This window comes from Heloderma suspectum, chromosome 10 (assembly GCF_057233095.1).
Source record: "Heloderma suspectum isolate Gila_16-S chromosome 10, 16-S_ref, whole genome shotgun sequence".
In the NCBI taxonomy this organism is placed as follows: domain Eukaryota; kingdom Metazoa; phylum Chordata; class Lepidosauria; order Squamata; family Helodermatidae; genus Heloderma; species Heloderma suspectum.
The window spans coordinates 41381173-41400517 of record NC_139467.1 but is presented as its reverse complement, the minus strand read 5'-3'; the positions used below and the strand labels follow the sequence as shown (position 1 = coordinate 41400517).

General features: G+C 46.9%; 1 protein-coding gene across 4 annotated transcripts; it reads left to right on the top strand.

Moving 5' to 3' along the window:
- The first annotated feature begins 5435 nt into the window (after positions 1 to 5435).
- PEF1 (penta-EF-hand domain containing 1) lies at positions 5436 to 18381 on the top strand. Of its 4 annotated transcripts, none has more exons than XM_084816037.1 (5): positions 5436 to 5562; positions 12361 to 12643; positions 14580 to 14735; positions 16045 to 16188; positions 17256 to 18379. In XM_084816037.1, the coding sequence occupies exons 1-5, from the start codon at positions 5461 to 5463 to the stop codon at positions 17483 to 17485; spliced, it is 915 nt and encodes a 304-aa protein (XP_084672163.1). In that variant the 5' UTR covers positions 5436 to 5460; the 3' UTR covers positions 17486 to 18379. The 4 variants fall into 4 exon arrangements, with proteins under 4 accessions (XP_084672163.1, XP_084672162.1, XP_084672164.1 ...); XM_084816036.1 differs by having other exon boundaries at positions 14577 to 14735; XM_084816038.1 differs by lacking the exon at positions 5436 to 5562 and adding an exon at positions 7849 to 7918 and having other exon boundaries at positions 14577 to 14735; positions 17256 to 18381.
- Positions 18382 to 19345: the final 964 nt, after the last annotated feature.

Here is a 19345-nt window from a genome sequence, read left to right as displayed (position 1 = left end):
CAGGGACCAAAGAATAATAGCAAGAAATGTATGCCTAGAATGACAATAGAGGGAACATCTGAGTAAACAGTGGGAAACATCCTTAACGTCCCTAGACCCACAAATACAAAGTCTTTGATGGACTGGAGTATTATCAGATCTCCCCTCCAAAACGCCAAAGGGCATACATTGTAAGGGTAATGCTGTGAATTATTTTCGGGGGGGGGGGGGCACGGTGAGAGTTATAAAGTAGCTCTCCAGACCAAATGACATCTTATATAATGGATACCAACAAAAATAAGATTGTAACCACTTAGAATAAAGTTTTTTTTTTCTTTAAGCACCTGCTTGACTCTATCAGAGGCCAAAGAAGGTAAAGACACAGTAGCAATCCCATAAGCATACAATATAGGTCTAGCCAAAGTTACCCAAGACTTTAGGGATAGAGTCTGAAGCTGCATTTTTGGGGAAGGCAGGATTCAGTAATATTGATGGGAATTATTTGGTATTGCTACCTCCTGTTAAAAAGGCAGTTAGCAGAGTAAAACAAGGAAAAACAGAAGGAGCGTTTACCAGTTCCACATGTACACAAAAGGCTAAAAAGAGTCACCTTTCTTTAGTGAGGAAAGAAAACAGCTTTACTCACAAGTATTCTTGCACATACAAAGGCAGGCACAGCGTAGGTTTCAAAAGAGTTTGTTTAGTCCATTTTTTGTTCATTTACACAGGTGGAAGCAAGAGAACAAGCCATGGACTCCCAGCAATGGAGGAGGTCAGAGAGAGAGGAAGGGGGAAAGAAGGGGAGGAGCAGGAAGCCACACTGTGGACTATAGAGATTCTAAGGCTAGCTATGCCCATGCTTTAATTAACTGCAACACTGCCCCCTTCCTGAAACCTGCAGACGAGGTTGCAATATTCCCAACACCTCTTCTCAATGAATGCAAGAGACCTGAAGCTTCATCTTGAGTTGTAAACTCTTGAAGCATTCTCTTGGTAGTGGCTTGGTTAAGATGTCTGCTGTCATCTCTGCAGTTGGACATTCGTTCATCTCAATAAGCCCTTGTTCAAAAGCCACACACTAAGTGGTACTTTACACCAATATGCTTGAATTTTCTCCATTTGAGAAAGTTTGATACAGCTTGGGGGGGAGGTGTTATGGTCAGCTGGCAACCTTGAAAGGGAGGGAGAGCAACAGCTGTACACCTGGAGCTTTATTTGCTCAGCACCTGCAGGAGTTAGTCTAACACCATAGATTAAACTTCTCTCTTTTTTTGCTTTGCTCTAGGGGTTCAAAGGGAAAACGGGTCACCCTGGACCTCCAAGACAAAAAGGAAGCTTTGCCACTGATTGCAAGCCTGTTAATTGATATCATTTGAAACTGAATATCTGTGGGTCTAAGCCTTCCACTATATGTTGCTTGTTCTTGTATCAAGACCTCCACAAGATGTTTCTGTATCTTGACACAAAAATAGCAAAGAAAAATAAAAGAATTGTTCTTATTTACATTGATCATGGGTGTTATTGTAGTAATGAAAAGCACAGAAGCCAAGATCTAAGAGCAGTTTAGGAATATTTGCTAATTACAGCCCCATCTAGCAACCCTCAAATACACAAAAGTAGCTCCATACAATTCATCTTATGACCTGCTTCATACATCTAACCTCCTATGCATCTGCTTTCAGGTTCTGCTAGACCAGGATGACTCAGACATACGATGCCTCATGTTCTGGTCTTTTGTGGAATGCTTTGTGTCCTCCCTATGAACGTTATGAATCCTGTACATATTACTTCCTAGGGTGATTGCGGCAAACCAGGAATCCTGGCTGGACTGGTGCCGAGGTGAGTTATCCAACTGAAAGAGGGTTGTCATCCCAGGACCATATTTGGGAAACATGCACAAGATTGTGTGCTTTTGTTTTAGATTTCCAGCCACCAAATCCAACCCCTGTGCTAAAGCACATCTGGCTGCTCTGTCCCTTCATCACAAATGTTGTCTCCCCCAGTGCAGCAGGAGATAAGCATGCATAGGAAAGTCAGTTCCTGGGCTGTGTCTCTTTGTCACACTACAGTGTGACCAAGAAATGGAAGTCAAAATGGGATTATGTGCATAGGTATCCACAGAAGTAATGGAGGGCGGGGGAGGGCAAGGTCTATGACACAGGTTGTTGACTTGAGGATTTGCAGTCTTTATATGACTGATCTGCCTGTTCAGATCATTTATAGTGAGATGAGCAGGGGACAAAGGTTGTCTGAGGATAGATTGCCCTGATTTGGCCTTAAACCCCGCCTTCTTTTCGTGCCAGGGTTGAACAACCATCATATCCTTGTCCAACTAACTTATTGAAAATCTAGTCCAAAATCAGAAAAGGCAGATAAGGTTGTGCCTGCCTCCTGCAGTTTGGCCTAAGACTGAAATGAACCCAAGGAATTCCTCATGTACAGATGCATTCCCATCACTTTCTTCCACAAATCTTGCTCCTAGAGACAGTTGTTTCATGCCAGATATATCTACTGTTTCATTTGCTAAAACTGAGAATCTCATGAAAGCGCTACCTTCACAATATCTTCCCTCAAAATTTGGCCACACATATTCATTAACTCGTTCTACTTTCCTGGAGATGTGTACTTTGCATTGCATGCCCCAGTTTCAAATTATTTTTTATATACATATTTCATCCCCTGCCTCAACACAAAATTCTGAAAGGTTTATCATGTTACCTGTGGTACTGTTGTTACCCGCCCCCCCACGGGGGGGGCTTCACAACAACAGAATGAGAAACGCATTGGAGTATTATCCTCATTTTTGTGGGATCGGCTTTGGTCCTTCAGGGACACACAAAGCAAGATAAGCTGAGCATAGCAAACCTTTCAAATCTGGTTTTCAGGGGTCACACAGCTCTTGAAAGGAACATACTTCCGGGTTGGATGGGGGGAGTAGAGCTGAATGTCATCAAACTGGCAGGCGCTGCTCAACCAATGAGAGGGGCTTATTTCCCGGCCCACGTCCAGGCTCTTCCCTGCTACTACATTATTATGAATGGAGAGCAACTAATTTTTCCCCATCTGTACAGATTTCCCTGAAGAAGCCCAAATCCCTGATTCTCCAGTGCAGCATCTGAAGCCTCCCCCTGAGAACAGCCCTCCCCATATTTTGCCACGTTCCAGCAATCTGCCACAGAGTTATTGCTCCCACCCCATTTTCCCCCATGTGTGCACTTTTGCCTTGAGAAGCCAAAATCCCCGGTTCTCAAGTGCAGCATCTGAAGGCTCCTCCTGAGAGCAACCCCCTTCCCAAATTTGCCCATTCCAGCAAACTGTTGCAGAGTTATTGCTTCCACACACACAGCACTTTCTCCTTCTCTCTCTGCTTGCAATGACAGGCTCCCAAGACTTCGCCAGATCAGAGAAGCGACTTTCAAAGAAGCAACTTTACACAATATTGGAGAAGTGATTTAATGGAGAAGCAAAGTACTGCAAACATCAGAGAAATGCATCATCATAGAAGCTAATTTCTGGCGAAATGGGAGTGCAAGGTGATTCTGAAGGCTGGAAAGGCTCAGCGAGGTCATGGCCAGTTGAAAGACACACCCCTGGTCAGGGCTATCATGCCGAAGTAAATGCGGAGGATAGGGGCATACTGCACCAGAAGCACGGAGAACCAAAATTAAAGAAATAAAACAGAGTAAAAGTAGTCTCAGAACATCCAGCTTTTCCACCGGAAATCTCCAGGGTTGGTGGCAGATGACACAATGTAATCTGCCGCCAACGACCTTGAAATGTTCCCAATTTTCAGCAAATCCCCTGTGAGGCCAGCCCCCAGGAAGAACAAGGTCATGTGACCCACAATACATAATGGTTGATATTATAGAGTGCAACTTCTGTTTATCGAGTACAGCTTCTTTTCCTCTGCAGTTCTTGCATATGACTTATTAGGGGCGCAATCTTATGCATGTTTAGACAGAAAAAAGCCTGGGCCATGCTGGGACCTTTTTCCTGTTCATGACAGAAAGGCAGTTGGAAGCATCTTCATGTGCACCACTATGCCATCCACTTTTTGAGTGCTGTATTGCAGCTTCAATCAAATTGTTGTCCTTGGTACACACTTTGGTAATAAACGTGCCCTGTACCCCTTGTACTGCTGGCTGGGGAAATAAAATGCAATTAAGACATACAGATCCTTTCAAAACAGCAAAGTATGCTAACCAAGGGAAATATTTAGAAAGCAATTTATATGGCGAAATGGTCTTGGGACCATCCTATCATGCCTGAAGTCATAACTTTCTGTAGGGGTCCACTACTGTTTAAGCAGCTCAAATTTTAACACATCTGATAGAGCAGGGATCCCCAGCCTTTTTGTACCCTTGAGCACATTTCAGAATTTCAGAAACTGCTGTGGGCACAAAATGGCTCCCACAGTGGATTTGGCTGATCACATAATGGCTGCTGTGGGGGCCTGACTAGTCAAGAGATGTGTGTGTAGGGGGGTAGAAATAGCGAGGCTAGAGGCTGGGATGGAGGGGGAAATGGAAAGAGTTGCTTCCTGGCCCACTCAATCTGCTTTCCCTCTCCACTCCCAGCCTCTGGCCTCGCTATTTCTCTCCCCAAACTCTTTCCTTGCAATTTCCCTCCCTTCCTAGTCCCTAGCCTTGCTCTTTCTCTCCATTCCCAGCCCCTAGCCTATTTCTCTCCACCCCACCTCTTTACCTTGCTGTTTCTCCCCCCTTGCCTCTCTCTCCCCTATATCCCTTTATCCTGCTTCCTCTTCCTGCCCCCTGATCTACCAATGATCAGTGGCAGTTTCAGGAACAGGAAGGAGAACCCGGTGCTCTAACGCTTTGCAACTTTTTATTAAAAAGATGTTTTTTGAAGGGGGCAGGAAGTGAAGAGATTTGTGGGTGCTACTGTAGGTGCCCATGGTGCTGTGTGGGGGACCCTTGCTCTAAACCTCTCGTTGACTAGCTGGATGTGAATATGTCTGTATACATTAAAATAAATAAGTACATATAGAGTTCCAGGCGGGTGAAGCGCCCCTTTTGCCCCCACTGCCACAGACCCCCATGGCATTCAGGGCCAAAATGGTAGTGCACCTCTATTCTAATGCATCTGCTGATTTTTCCCCGTATCAGGATTCCATGTAAGCGCTTTAGTGTTACATGCAAATTATATATTTTTGTTATAGGCTGCTCTCTACTCCTTATACACCCAGTGCTGGGACCCTGCTTGCAATGAAAGTTTGTGGAGGGAGGGGGAAGGGCAGTATGTGCTCCCCGTGAAATAGTGGTATTTCACACAGTGTCTGGCTTTACTGCCCCACACTGGACCTTTTTGCTGCTACAGAAGTTCACTGGCTTCAGCACAGCAAAGGATTTAAACTTGTCTCGTATAGTGTAAGCAGCAAATGGTGCCAAAGGGAAGTTTAGGGCTATGTGATGAGTTCCAGACTTCCAGGAAGTTCTGGAGAGACTGTGTGCAAACTTCCTTATGGCGCTGCCAGGAGGTGCGGGGCTTTTCAATAATTTGTACAGTGCAAAAAGACGAAGAAAAAGACGTGGGCAACAACCTCTCCTCTTCAAGCTGTTTAAGGTGCGTACAACCCACCACCACCCAAATTCCTTTGAAGTGCCTCCCCCTCCCGAAAGGAGGCACTTGGCCAGGTGAGCTCTTTCTCCCTCTGCATTTCCAGTTACCATTCTTCTTTTCCTCTCCCCTGTCCTGGTCTTTCTTCCTCTTCCTTATTCCATACAGAGCAGCTCTCAGGGAATTCTCAAGAGGGGAGTGTGGTGGGTAGGAGAAGTTCCGAAGTGTATTTGACTTTATATGAACAGACAAGAGGATTTGGTTTTCTCCTCACCCAACTCTTTAGGGAAAGTGGGTTCACATGATTGCAGAGGAAGAACCTGGGGCTATTTTGCTGGTCAGTTATCCAGCGATGGAATGACAGGTTTTAATAAAAACAGAAGTTATTTGGGGGGGGGGGAGTGGAGATAAATACCGCTTCCATCAATGTGTACAAAGGATTGCAAAGTAAGTTGCCTTTGTGAGGAGGTTGGCAGCCTGATCCTCTCTGCATGTTTACTCAGAAATAAGTCCTGAGTTTTCAGCATGGTACTGCCCATTCCACTCCACTCCACTGACTTGGCTACCAGTCCTATGCTGTCATTTGTGTTTTTCTTTTTGCACGGACTCTAGCTTCAGTGGTGAGAAAGGGCACTTAGTACATGTTCAGATGACTGAATCCTGATGAAGTCTTGAAACAAATTACCAGCAGGAGGAAACACTGAGAACTTTCTTGTAACAAGGATGTCTTTGCAAAAAACAAAAAGTGTGTCAGTGTGTGTGTGTGTGTGTGTGTGTGTGAGAGAGAGAGAGAGAGAGTGTTGAAGAGGAGCTGCTGGAGGAAGGAAAAATGAGAGCGTTATGTGGAAGGGAACAGAATGTATGTGATCTGACTGTATTTTTCCTTCAAGCTGGTATGGTCAGTTGTTGTTGTTCAGTCGTGTCTGACCCTTCGTGACCCCATGGACCATAGCACGCCGGGCCTTCCTGTCCTGCGCTCTCTCCCGGAGCGTGCTCAAGTTCATATTCATTGCATCCGTGATGCTATCTAGCCATCTCATCCTCTGCCGTCCCCTTCTCCTTTTGCCTGCAGTCTTTCCCAGCATCAGGGTCTTTTCCAGGGAGTTTTCTCTTCGCATTAGGTGGCCAAAATATTGGAGCTTCAGCTTCATTATCTGTCCTTCCAATGAGCACTCAGGGTTGATTTCCTTTAGGATGGACTGATTTGACCTCCTTGCAGTCCAGGGCACTCGTAAGAGTCTTCTCCAGCACCACAATTCGAAAGCATCAATTCTTCGGCGCTCAGCCTTCCTTATAGTCCAGCTCTCACAGCCATACATTACTACTGGGAAAACCATAGCTTTGATTAGACGGACCTTTGTCGGCAAGGTGATGTCTCTGCTTCTGACTATGCTGTCTAGGTTGGCCATAGCTTTCCTCCCAAGGAGCAAGCGTCTTTTAATTTCATGGCTACAGTCACCGTCTGCGGTGATCTTGGAGCCCAAGAAAGTAAAACCTGTCACTGCTTCCATTTCCTCCCCTTCTCTATGCCAGGAAGAGATGGGGCCAGAGGCCACGATCTTAGTTTTTTTTAATGTTGAGTTTCAAACCAGCTTTTGCACTCTCCTCTTTCACCCTCGTCAGTGCTTAACCCCTACAAAGGGAATGCTGAGGCTTTAATCAGTGTGGATATATTGCTTCACTATTAAGTGTGTGGGGAGGGGAAGGCTGTAATTGCTCAGTTGTGAGAGAAAAGCATTCCTCATATGCTCAGAAGCACTCTTTATTTCACTATTTTGGCTAACGTTGGTGAAATATAAATATATTCTTGCAATTTTAAATGCTTCTATGCATGTCTGTCTCTGTGTGTGTGTGTGTGTCTGTGTGTGTGTGTGTATACACACGCACACACGCAAACATATAAAATTTGCCTCATGGGCCTGTGCCCCGGATCTTTTCCCTATTTATTTCCTTGTTGTTAGCAGCAGCGGCGTTGGCGGCTCCGCGTCCCTCGCTCCCGCTTCAGCCACCCTGAGGTAACCGTGGGGGAGGGGAAGCAGCGTCTCAGCCCAACGGCCGAGGGGCGGGGCCAGAGCTTTGGCCCGCCCACTCGCTTCTCCTTCGAAACGGGGGGGAGGACGCCCCGTATCTCCTTTTACGGGCTTCCGCAGCCGCCGGGCCCCGCCCACGCCGGGCGACTGAGGGACGCCGGGGCGAAGTCCGCGCCAGGCCGGCGAGCTTTCCGCCCAATCGGGCGGGCCGGGAGGCGGGGCGAGAGCGGGTGGGGGCGTGGGCGCGTCCGCAGAAAGGAGCGGGGGGGGCGGCGGCGGCGGCCTGGCCGGCAGTGGGAGATTCAATGGCGGCCAGTTACCCGTATGGACAGGTGAGCGAGTGAGGGGAGAGCGCCGAACCTCCCTCTGCCGCCGCGGTGGCTGATGGGAGCGTCCTGCGGCAGATGGGCCCACCTGTTACCTAGACGACGGATTACTTCTTGCGGGGAGGGGGCTGGACGTTGCCCAGGCAGCGGGGAGGACCCAGCAGGCCGGGAAGGTAGCCCAGGCGCCGTGGGGGCGGGGCAGGGCACGGCACCCTGTGCAAAGAGGAAGGGCGCCCCTCCCGGAGTGACGTCATGTTTCGGGTGGGGGCGCATGCAGTGACGTCATGTTTCGGGTGGGGGCGGGGGACTTGGCGGGGGGAGCTGTCAGCCCCTATTATCCTTCCCCAGCCCGGTGCCCTCCAGGTGTGTTGGACTACAGCTCCCATAATTCCCAGTCATTACTCATGCTGCGTGGGAATTACGGGAGGTGCAGTGTAACATACCTGGGGGGCGCCAAGTGGGGGAAGGCTGGGTAGGGCTGCGGCCTCAGAGGCTCAGCTATGAACAGCTGTCTGCCGTGTCCCCTGGGATAATGGAACACAAATGAGGTGGGAAAGGGGATTTCTTCAGCGTAGTGGTGTTGGCTGTGGTTTCAGTCTTGCCTCTGGTGCGGACTCGCCAGGTGGCTCGGGGCGAGCTGCTTCACCCCCTGAAACGGAGTCATAAGCGTGACCTGTCTCACAGGGTTACTATGGGAGTGAATAAGGAATTGTTTGTTGTTGTTCAGTCGTTCATTCGTGTCCGACTCTTCGTGACCCCATGGACCACAGCACGCCAGGCCTTCCTGTCCTGCGCTCTCTCCCGGAGCGTGCTCAAGCCCACATTCATTGCATCGGTGATGCTATCTAGCCATCTCATCCTCTGCCGTCCCCTTCTCCTTTTGCCTTCAGTCTTTCCCAGCATCAGGGTCTTTTCCAGGGAGTTTTCGCATTAGGTGGCCAAAATATTTGAGCTTCAGCTTCAGTATCTGTCCTTCCAATGAGCACTCAGGGTTGATTTCCTTTAGGATGGACTGATTTGACCTCCTTGCAGTCCAGGGGACTCGTAAGAGTCTTCTCCAGCACCACAGTTCGAAAGCATCAATTCTTCGGCGCTCAGCCTTCCTTATAGTCCAGCTCTCACAGCCATACATTACTACTGGGAAAACCGTAGCTTTGATTAGACGGACCTTTGTCGGCAAGGTGATGTCTCTGCTTCTTACTATGCTGTCTAGGTTTGCCATAGCTTTCCTCCCAAGGAGCAAGCGTCTTTTATACTGTAAGTGCACCTAACCACTTATATAATAACATATCAGTAATAATAAGATGGGGAGGGTAGAGGCTGAGCGAGAGCAGGTCACCTAGGGAGGGCAGGGGTGAGATTCAAACGGGGATTTCCTGGTTCACTCCTTGCATCTCTTAGCTACCCTTAAACAATTCCTTGTGAACCCCTTCATGGATCACTGCCTTGTTGTGGCGAAGGGGCTTGCGTAACTCAGTGAAGCCATAAGCTATGCTGTGCAGGGCCACCCAAGACGGACTGGTCATGGCAGAGAGTTCTGACAAAATGTGGTCCACTGGAGAAGGAAATGGCAACCCACTCCAGTATTCTTGCCAAGAAAACCCCATGGAACGTATCACAAGGAATTGTTTAAGGGTAGCTAAGAGATGCAAGGAGTGAACCAGGAAATCCCCGTTTGAATCTCGCCCCTGCCCTCCCTAGGTGACCTGCTCTCGCTCAGCCTCTGCCCTCCCCATCTTATTATTATTGATATGTTATTATATAAGTGGTTAGGTGCACTTACAGTATTCTCCTATAGGCATGTTTATACGGAAGCAAGAGCCGACATATTCAGCGCATCCTTACTACCAAGTGAGGGTGCCTAGGAGGTGCAGCTGCTGAAGCTGTGTCAGAAGAGGGAAGTGGTAGGTGAAGCTTGTTGTGCAAGGGTGAGAGAAATTGCACTTAGCAAAAACCCTTTGCTTTATAACTCTTAGAGGTGCAAGAAGCGTGCTATCCTCCTTTGTGCCTGCTCAGCCTGTTTAAACAGAATCTGATCCAGATATGTACCGGCTCAGCTAGCCAAGTACTGTCTGGCATCTGGAGCAGAGACCTTTCCTAACACGTGCCAGCCTCATCCCAGCCAAACGGCTGTAATCCGTGGTTGTAAGCCCCATTGAACTCAATAGGATTTACTTCTGAGTAGACATACATAGAATTGCACTGTGAGTATAGTTACATTGGTTCAAATTCTTCCCATCTTAGCTTTGTCGTTCCTCTCTCTGTGTTCTTTCCTCACTGGCCACCTTTGAACTGTATGCTCCTTGGGATAGGGACCTGCCCTTCTTTTTGCCAACGTAGACAGTACTATAGAAATACTTACTGCTTGCTGCTGGAGGTCTTTTTAGTTGGCCCTGCCAGAGGTTGACCTTTGGCCCTTCTACATGCAAAGTGTGTGCTTTAGGACTGAGCTGAGTGGCCCATTTTATAAAGGAACAGCTTCCTGCCACTCCTCCAGATGTGGGGAGAGCTGAAGGGACCCAACTAAGGACTGTGGTGGTAGAAAGCCAAGTGCTCAGAAATGGAAGGCTGGTCTAGATGTGATGCGGGCAGCCATGTTTGTTAGTTCACCTGTCTGCTCCAGGCACATATGGTAGGAGGGGGAAGGTGTGGCCCTCCAGATGTTGGGCTGCAGCTCCCGTCAGCTCTCGCCGCTGGCTAGGGCTGATGGGAGTTGCGGTGCAACAACTTCTGTAGGGCCATATGTTCCCCACCCCTAGCATATGGAGTGTGGTAAGGACTAATATTCTTCCATTCATTCGTTATATTTCTATACTGCCCGATAGCCAAAGCTCTCTGGATGGTTCACAACAATTCAAAAACCATTAAAATACAGTATATAAAGTATTAAACCATTCCTGTGGTGATACAGAACAAATTGCACACACAACAACATGTTAAGGGCACGTTAGTGGTTGGGGAGCTGGCTCACTTTCCCTTCCCGCAGCCTGTTGCCTTTGGCATGGGAATAGGGAGGGCTTGGCCCTCCTCATCTGCCTGCTCCATGTGATGTCAAAAGTAGGCAGACTCTTAGATCCAAGACTAGCCTTTCCCAGCCTGGTGCCCTCCAGATGTGTTGGACTACAACTCCCATAAATCCCAGCCATCATGGCCATTGATAGTCCAACACATTTGAAGGACACCAGGTTGGGGAAGGTGGTGCAAATCCAGTGTGCCCATTTCCTTTGCAGGGAACAATAATTCCCCTTACTAGCAGGGATGCTTGACCTCTTTGTAAAGTGGCAAGATGAGATCCTTGGTCTGTAATTGGGCAGTTTGTCTCTGGCTGCATTCTTCCTAAAGTTGGAGTCAGAGATAGGGGGCACATCCACTACCCTTCCCCTGTAAAAATGGCTTTAACAGTTTATGTACTTGTGGGTGGAATTAGTTTGTTACCTCTAGTAACTTTTAGTTTTTTGCAAATGTGTTTTAAATGTTACTTTTATGCTTTTCGTGTATTGTAAGTTGCTTTGAGTGTCTCCTTATTTTTGGAGGGGAAAAGTGGGGTTTAAATTTCTTAAAGAAATAAACTTAAATGCGTGCAGTGGAGTCTTCTGATCAAGTAGGTTGTGGGGACTTCACTTCACCTCCCCTGGGTAGAGGAGGCTCCAGAATGTTCAGCAAGTTCGGTGGTGAATGGTCAGTCTCTGGGGCCAGCAATGATAGCAACAGGCCTTGACTGTCGGATTTTCCGTAGGCTTCTGCAGTGAGACATCCCAAATGCAAGTCCATCCTGCTACACCTCTGACAGCAGTGTTGGAGCTGTGATTCTTTTGTGTGCCTAAATTTTTACATTGACACAAGGCAAATGAGGCGAGGGTGGGAGGAACTCAACAGGTGCCTGGGGAATGGAATAGAGGGAATCCCATCTGACCGAAACTTCCACACCCCATTTTTAATTTATTTCTTACATTTGTATCACTATTCCTTCAGGAAGTTGAGGGTGGCATTCATGGTTCTTAAAAACGCACGCGCACGTGCACACGCATTTTTACCTTCACAACAACCCTGTGAGAAAGGTTAGGCTGGGAGTGAATGGCCCAAGGTCACACAGTGAGTTTCATGCTTGCATGGGGATTTGAACCCAGGACTTCCCTGTCTAGTGTGACACTTTACAGCATGCTGACTCTGCACACTCAATAGATCCTGCCATGGATTCGTACTGCCATTCTACACTCAGTCCCAGCCCTTTAGACACCCTCATTTTGAGTAAGAAATTCATGAAAATTCAATTATAATCCATGTGCATTATAATTATCTTGAACATGCACCGTGAGTGGTTAGGGTGCACCTGCCCCTTGACTTTTGCACATATGTGAGACCTAGAAATCCAGGGCCTTTGCTGATTTATTGTCCTTCTGTTCTTGACAGATTGTTCACTCTTTGATAGCTATTTGCTTATCCTACAGGGTTACTCTGGACCTGCAGGACAAGCTCCAGGTGCTCCACAAGGCAGTTACCCTGGAGGCCAGTATGGCGGTGGAGTGCCTCCTGGAGGTCCCTACGGTGGGCCAGCACCCGGGGGTCCGTATGGGCCACCGTCTAGTGGAGGTCCTTATCGCCACCCTTCTTCTGGGCCTTCTGGTGGTATGTATGGAGGAGGCCCAGCACCAGGAGGGCCCTATGGACAACCTTCGACTAACCCATATGGTGCCCCTCAGCCCGGATCCTATGGCACAGGAGGTCCTGGAGGTGAGTGCTAAAGCACCTGTAGCCATTACAGTGATGATGTGCTTTCAAGTGGGTTGGTGATGTTTCACGATTGTTTGTTATTTGGGGAGCATTGGAAATGGCTTGTGAGTTCTCATGACATGGTACCCCATGTGTTGTCTGAATAATGTCACCTGTTTAACTGGAGTTGCTTATCCAGCTGTCCTTTCCAGGCAGCACTTCTTGGTGATTTTGTCCCCCTTTTTTTGCTAATTAAAATTTCATACCAGATTTCTCATTGTTTTTTTCCCCATGCCGGGGGTGGAGGAACCAGCCAAAAGTGTTTTTCCACTGGACTGTTAACACATTGACCTTGTTTGCAGGTAATGACAAACCATGGTTTGTTGAATTGTGGGTTGTTGTTATGTGCAAACCTGGAACTATGGGTTGTTAACCACAAACAACCCACAAAGAGAACCCATGTTTGGGGGGGGGGGTTGTGAACTGTGGGTTGTTTAAACCATGGATTGTCATTATATACGAACCCAGAATCGTGGGTTGTTTTGCCAGGCTATAGCGGCAGCAGGCAAGAGTGGAAAAAAAACCCAACCTCTTTACATGCCAGTACTGCAGTATTGCAAAGGCAGTTGGGATACAGAGGGGGAAGAGATGAAGGAGGAGGAAATCAAACAACCCAGGGACTGAGAAAACAAACCATGGCTTATTCGATTGATAAACAAACCCTAGGTAGGGCAACAAACCATAGTTTAAATAAACCATGGTTCGCATTATGTGTGAAACAGGTCATAGTCTCACACAGTTCAACAAAAGCCTGCACTTTCTTCCACCCATCTGCCCTTTATCGCATGGCACAACACCTGAATTTCAAAATCTGCTTGGTTTGGAATTTCAATTTCAGAACTGAAAACAAACTAAATTTTAGTTTGATGTTTTCAATTTAGCTTTGATATAGAGGATTAGAAACAATGAACAGTATAAATATGTGGTGTTAATTTGTGCCTTATGTAAATGTGGCATTTGATTGCTTTGGGCTGTCTCCTATCCATGTACTGACCAGACCCAGGTCTACGAAGCCTCAACAAGGTTGCTGTATGGCCTGGGCCCCTCAAGGCAGCCAGGGAAAGCTCTATAAATTAGAATAGCGTGGGTATTCTCTCCCTCCCCCACTTTCAGCCATTTATGCACTACAAAACACTATTACAGGTGCATATGCACTAGTTACACACTTTGTGGGCTAGTCGCCTTTTGCAAGGCTCGAATGGTTTTTGGAATGGTGATGGAGTTTCACAGAAATCTTATTTCCGCCTCCCTTCAAGATGAACGTGATCTCCTGAAGCCCTGTACCTTGCCTAATTCTCCTAAGATTCACACTCTGCCACTTGTAAAGTGCTTCAAGGACCCAAGCCATCTATCTTTGGCATCCATCACTTAAAGGGCCTCGTGGTGTGCATCTGGACCCCTTGACACATGCTTCGTACTGCAGAGTTGGAGAAGCAGTCACTAATTGAATTATTCATCTCCATTTAGACTGGTGGTTCAGAAAGATGTCCCCATTGCCTTATTTAAGGTTTCACGGTAGGAGCTGCAAAGCACTGAAGCTGCCACCCTGAGCGGTGGAAATAAAACTTTATGGCCACACATCTGCCTCCTGTAACCGGGTAGCATTTTCATCCTACTGAAATGACATAACTTTCACATTTTTGCACTCAACTTTACAAATTCTCTGAAACAATCTCATTTATTTTCCTTCTGTGTTTACAAGGTTTCATATCCCAGCTCCTGGCTAGGGTTAAGCCTCCTTCCACAGAGGCCCAGTCTTATCCTTCCTGCTCTGGTCACCAGAAACCTTCAGATCTGCTGAGTTAGACATTTACAGTCGCTAATGATGGGCACCTACTGTGCCTTGATGAGAGGCCATGCTGTTCTCCTAGTGTATGTTTTGCCTTTCCCCCAGCAGGGAACATCCCCCCTGGCGTGGACCCAGAAGCTTTCTCTTGGTTCCAGAGTGTAGATTCCGACCACAGCGGCTACATCTCAGTCAAAGAGCTCAGGGAGGCCCTGGTCAACTCCAACTGGTCTACTTTCAATGACGAAACTTGCTTGATGATGATGAGTAAGTCCAGATTTTGGGGATTCAAATCAAATGAGCTGAACAGCATGAGGAGGGCTGGAACACAGATAGGTTCTTGCTCAAAGTCTCTCAAGACATTCTGTAGTTGGGTTTGACTACCAGCATACAAAATAGGTATGTGCTGTGACAATTCTGGAAGATGCAACACAACTCTTCCTTAAAGCGTGGGGGGGGGTCTTTTCCTGATCACAACTATCCTATGCTTGCTCTTCCCTTTAAAGCTGAAAACACACATGTGCCCTTCACCAACACAATATATTTCTATTTTGTATGTGTGTATCAGATATGCCAGTCTACAGAATTATCTCCTAAAAAGCCACTTTTGTTACCTGGAGGAATCGAGCTGCATAGTAGCTTCTTACTTGGCTCATCCCACTACAGTTGTGAATTCTTGAAACTGGAGTAACTCGAACAGGCAAAGGGAATGGATGGGATAGGTTGGCTAAGGGATTTGCCAGTGGTTCAGCAGGTCCACATGAATTCACAGGATGGCCTTAAGCAAGTTGTTCTCTCAGCCTCAAAGCCCCCTCCCAAATTTACAGTATGGAAATAATATTGACGTGGTGTAAGGATTGCAATATAATGTATACAGAGTGCATTGAACACTTGAAATGAGCTATATAGATGCTAAGGATGCTTATTGCTATTTAATTGTGCTTGAAGCTCAGGTACATCTCCATTTTAGGAAGAAAACACGAGGGTACATCATTGTTTTCCCTCACCATAAAGGGGGAGGGGGGCGCGCTGTGCTTATTTCTGTCTTCAGTCACCTAAAACAGAACTAGTCGATGCAAGAGAGGTTTGGTATTCAGTCAGTGCTGAAACAGTAACTCAGTTTAAAAGTCATAAATGGCACCCAAAAGATGTTCCAACGCTCGCTGCCTGTGGCAAGTTTCCTGGGAAGAGTTTTCTAACTGCAGCACAGACCCAAGAGTGGCCCTGTACTTGCCCGTGCTATCTGACTGGCATGAGGATAGTGTTACACAGAAGAGCATGTTAGGCTGGAGACCAGTAATAGTTTTTTAAAGTGTTGAAAATGATATGGTACTTGCCCTTGGCATACACATTTTTTTTGTCCCACTTTTTCTTGTCAAGTAGATTTTGCAGGTGTTTAAAACACTACAAAACTTTCAAAACCTGATTGACCAAAGTCAAAAGTAGGATTAGATTCCTCTCTTATATCCCCTTCAATTCTTGGCCAAGGTGGATATGTTCTGACACCAGCCTTAAAAAACTATACTACTTTTTTTTTTTTGGTACCACTGTTCAGTGCCCTCTCGTGTTTTGGCAGATATGTTTGATAAAAACAAGTCTGGGCGGATTGATCTCTACGGGTTTTCGGCCCTATGGCGCTTCCTCCAGCAGTGGCGGAATCTCTTCCAGCAGTATGACCGTGACCAGTCGGGAAGCATTAATTGTAATGAGCTGCACCAAGGTGAGACATAAAGGGGCAATTGTCTTCGGAGCCTCAGTCAGATGATCATGACCTTGGACTCTCCCATGGGCTAGATGTAACTAGATGGAGAGCTGTGCAGATTATTGCTTTCAGGCTAAGACGCTAATTCAAGGCAATCCTGAGGCAGTTCCCATTTTTTCGATGGTTGGCAAGGGCTCCCTCAAAAGTCAGCAGGGACCAAAAGATCATCTCTCCAGCCCTTCTGTTGCCAGGCTGGAAGTATTAGTCTTTGAGTGATCCACTGACACAATCTAAATCCTTAGTAACTGTTTTTGGGACTGAATCAGTCCCATAATTCATTATGACTGGAACAAACTAAAACCTGCTAAACTGCTACATTGGGAAGTACATAAAGCTAGGTTAGGTTACTCTTGCATCAGACTGGCCCAGCTTTGATATTCTCTTGCTGAGTATCTGGAGAGCAGGTGAACAAACCTCAGGAATCTCTGACAGCAAGGGCAGCTGAACTATGGCTCGAAAGATTCATGTAGCTCCATGGGAAAGGAATGTCGCTGACTGGTAGAGCAGCTGCTTTGCATACAAAAGGTCCCTGGTTCAAGCCCTGTCATCCCCAGGTAGAACTGGGAGAGACCCCTATCTGAAACACCAGAGAGCTGCTACCGGCCAGTGTAGAGAGTACTGAGGTGATGGACCAATGATCTGACTCAGTATAAGGCAGCTTCCTATGCAGACTGAGTAAGTTGATCAGAAACTGAATGCAAGGCCCTGGTGTGGATTTGTGGGCTTCCTTGGAGTTTGATGGGTGGCCTTGGAGATGGAGAAAGAACTGGTTTAGGAAGAGTTGGTGGTGATTGGATGCTGCACCAGAGAGGAGGGTGGAAAAACACAAGCAGCAACTGTAGGAAAGCTACACAGCTCTGGAGCGTTTAAAATCTCAGCTCCAGGTGACTCAAGGAGGGCTACCGTGCCTCGGCACCATAGTCAGATTAGCATTTAGGAAGTAAATGATGCTTGAAACTTTGTGATTTCCACCCCTGTGTGAAGCATGGATTTCTCTGTTGTTCTTTCTGCTGCCTTTCTCCTAGCTCTCTCCCAAATGGGATACAATCTGAGTCCCCAGTTCTCCCAGCTGCTGCTGTCCCGTTACTCCCAGAAGGCCAACAGTCCTGGCATCCAACTGGACCGCTTCATCCAGATCTGCACCCTGCTCCAGACTATGACTGAAGCCTTCCGGGAGAAGGATACCAGCATGACGGGCAGCGCACGGATCAACTATGAAGACTTCCTTATGATGTCCGTCACTCGCATGTTGTGAGGCCTGTCCTTTTGGAGAACAAGGGGGGGTTGATGACCCTACGGATCTCGCTGGAGGCAGTTGGCACTTCCGACAAAGACCCAGAAGGAAGAATCAATTGACCACTTTGGCTAGAGGATATTGTGTTATGAAGGAAAATGAAATTGCCCTACTTTTTTCATTTGTAAACAGCCAGATGTTTAGGCATTGCCAGATGGATTCTTTGAAATTATTATTTGATTGGTTCAGTTTGATTACTGTGAAATAGCTGCCCCATGTAGCGACTAGGGGGCAAACCACAAACGCCAAGCCAAAATTAGAATGCCCTGCAGTTCCACCATGGCCACCACAGCCCTCCCCTAACAAGCCTTCTCCCCTGCCCCCAGGGGAGAAGTATCTTCAGCCTTCAATTTAGGGTTCTACTCCAGCTTCAGAGATCGTTGCCAGGCAGTCTGAATAATGCCTCATGCTCCTGAATTATCCTGCTGGAGTTTGCTGTAACCTAGTACAGGTCTATCTTGGGCAGTCTTGAATCGCCAAAGCAGAAAACAACACCAAGGAGAGAGTGTCAGGCACCATTGCTTTTGTGTTAACAGCAATCAAGATTGATGTCCATTTCAAGCGCAGCTCCCCTGTTTGCCTCAAGATGAGCCAAGGTTTCAGACTTTTCTTCTGGTGACCCTTTCTCCTGAAATTCTGGTGCACCACCCCGGTCAACATATCTCCCCAGGTTTTCCCTTTGGAGTGCTAAAGTGCAAATTCTTGCCAGCAAATAATTTAACTCGTTCCTTTTCTGTTGCCAACAGAATCACCTTGTGATTTTTTTCTAGGGGCCAAAATCATGGATAATGAGTTAGTAAGAGATTTATACCTATGTAAAACTCTACAATAAAGGATCCTAAGCACTGAGAGATGTCTTCTTGTGTTCACATGATGACTCTACAGAATCTTGTGGGGACAAAATGGGAAAGCCTAATATAAAATTACCCTGAGCTTCGAGACATAAATGTGATTAAACATAATTGGAAGTGGGTGATCTAATCCAAGAACCTGCTCTTTGGCGGGAGCTATATAAACTGCCAGTTCAATATGCAAGTGTAAAATCTGTATGGAGAACCTCATCTTTCTTTCTTAAAAATAATAATGTACTGGTCCTTGTTGCAGAGAACTTTGGAGCATACAAAGGCATCATTAGTGAAGAGTCACAGTCCAGAGGAGAACTGGATAGGGCCCCTTTCAGTCAAGCAGTGAGATACTGATACCCTGTACAGTCCCTGCTCGCTCCCATGACCAGTTCTCTGTACTTCTGCTGCCATCTGCCCAATCTCTACATTCTTTCTGTTCTCCTTACGAAAGACAGTCATGCATATTGAATCTTACACATTGGCTGAAATAGGTTAAGGATAGAGGCAGAGGCACTTTCCATCTTCCAGATCCAAGCCCTGGCATTCCAGAGCTGCTGATCTTATATGCACACCCCAAAGCACAGGGTGGCTAGCTGCAGTTTTTGGATTATATAGATGGATCCATGTCTCTTAAAGGGTGGGTGACTTGTGCCCTCCAGATGTTTTAGCCTACAATTCCCATCAGCCCTAGCCAGCATAGCCAATGGTGAGGGATGATGGGAGTTACAGGCCAAACATCTGGGGAGGGCACAAGTTGCCCACCTCTGACTTAAAAGGAATCATCTTAAAAATAAACCTCATACAGAGACCCCAACAGGAAGGTAATGAGAAGGGAGAACAAAACTTTAAAGTATGTACCACCAACATTTTATGTGCTTCCACATAGAGAGAATGATTGTTTAGTGGTTCTGAAGCTGGTGGCAGTAGAAGGGGCAGCTCCTTGGTGGTTCAAGAGCACACACACAGGGTGCTTTTG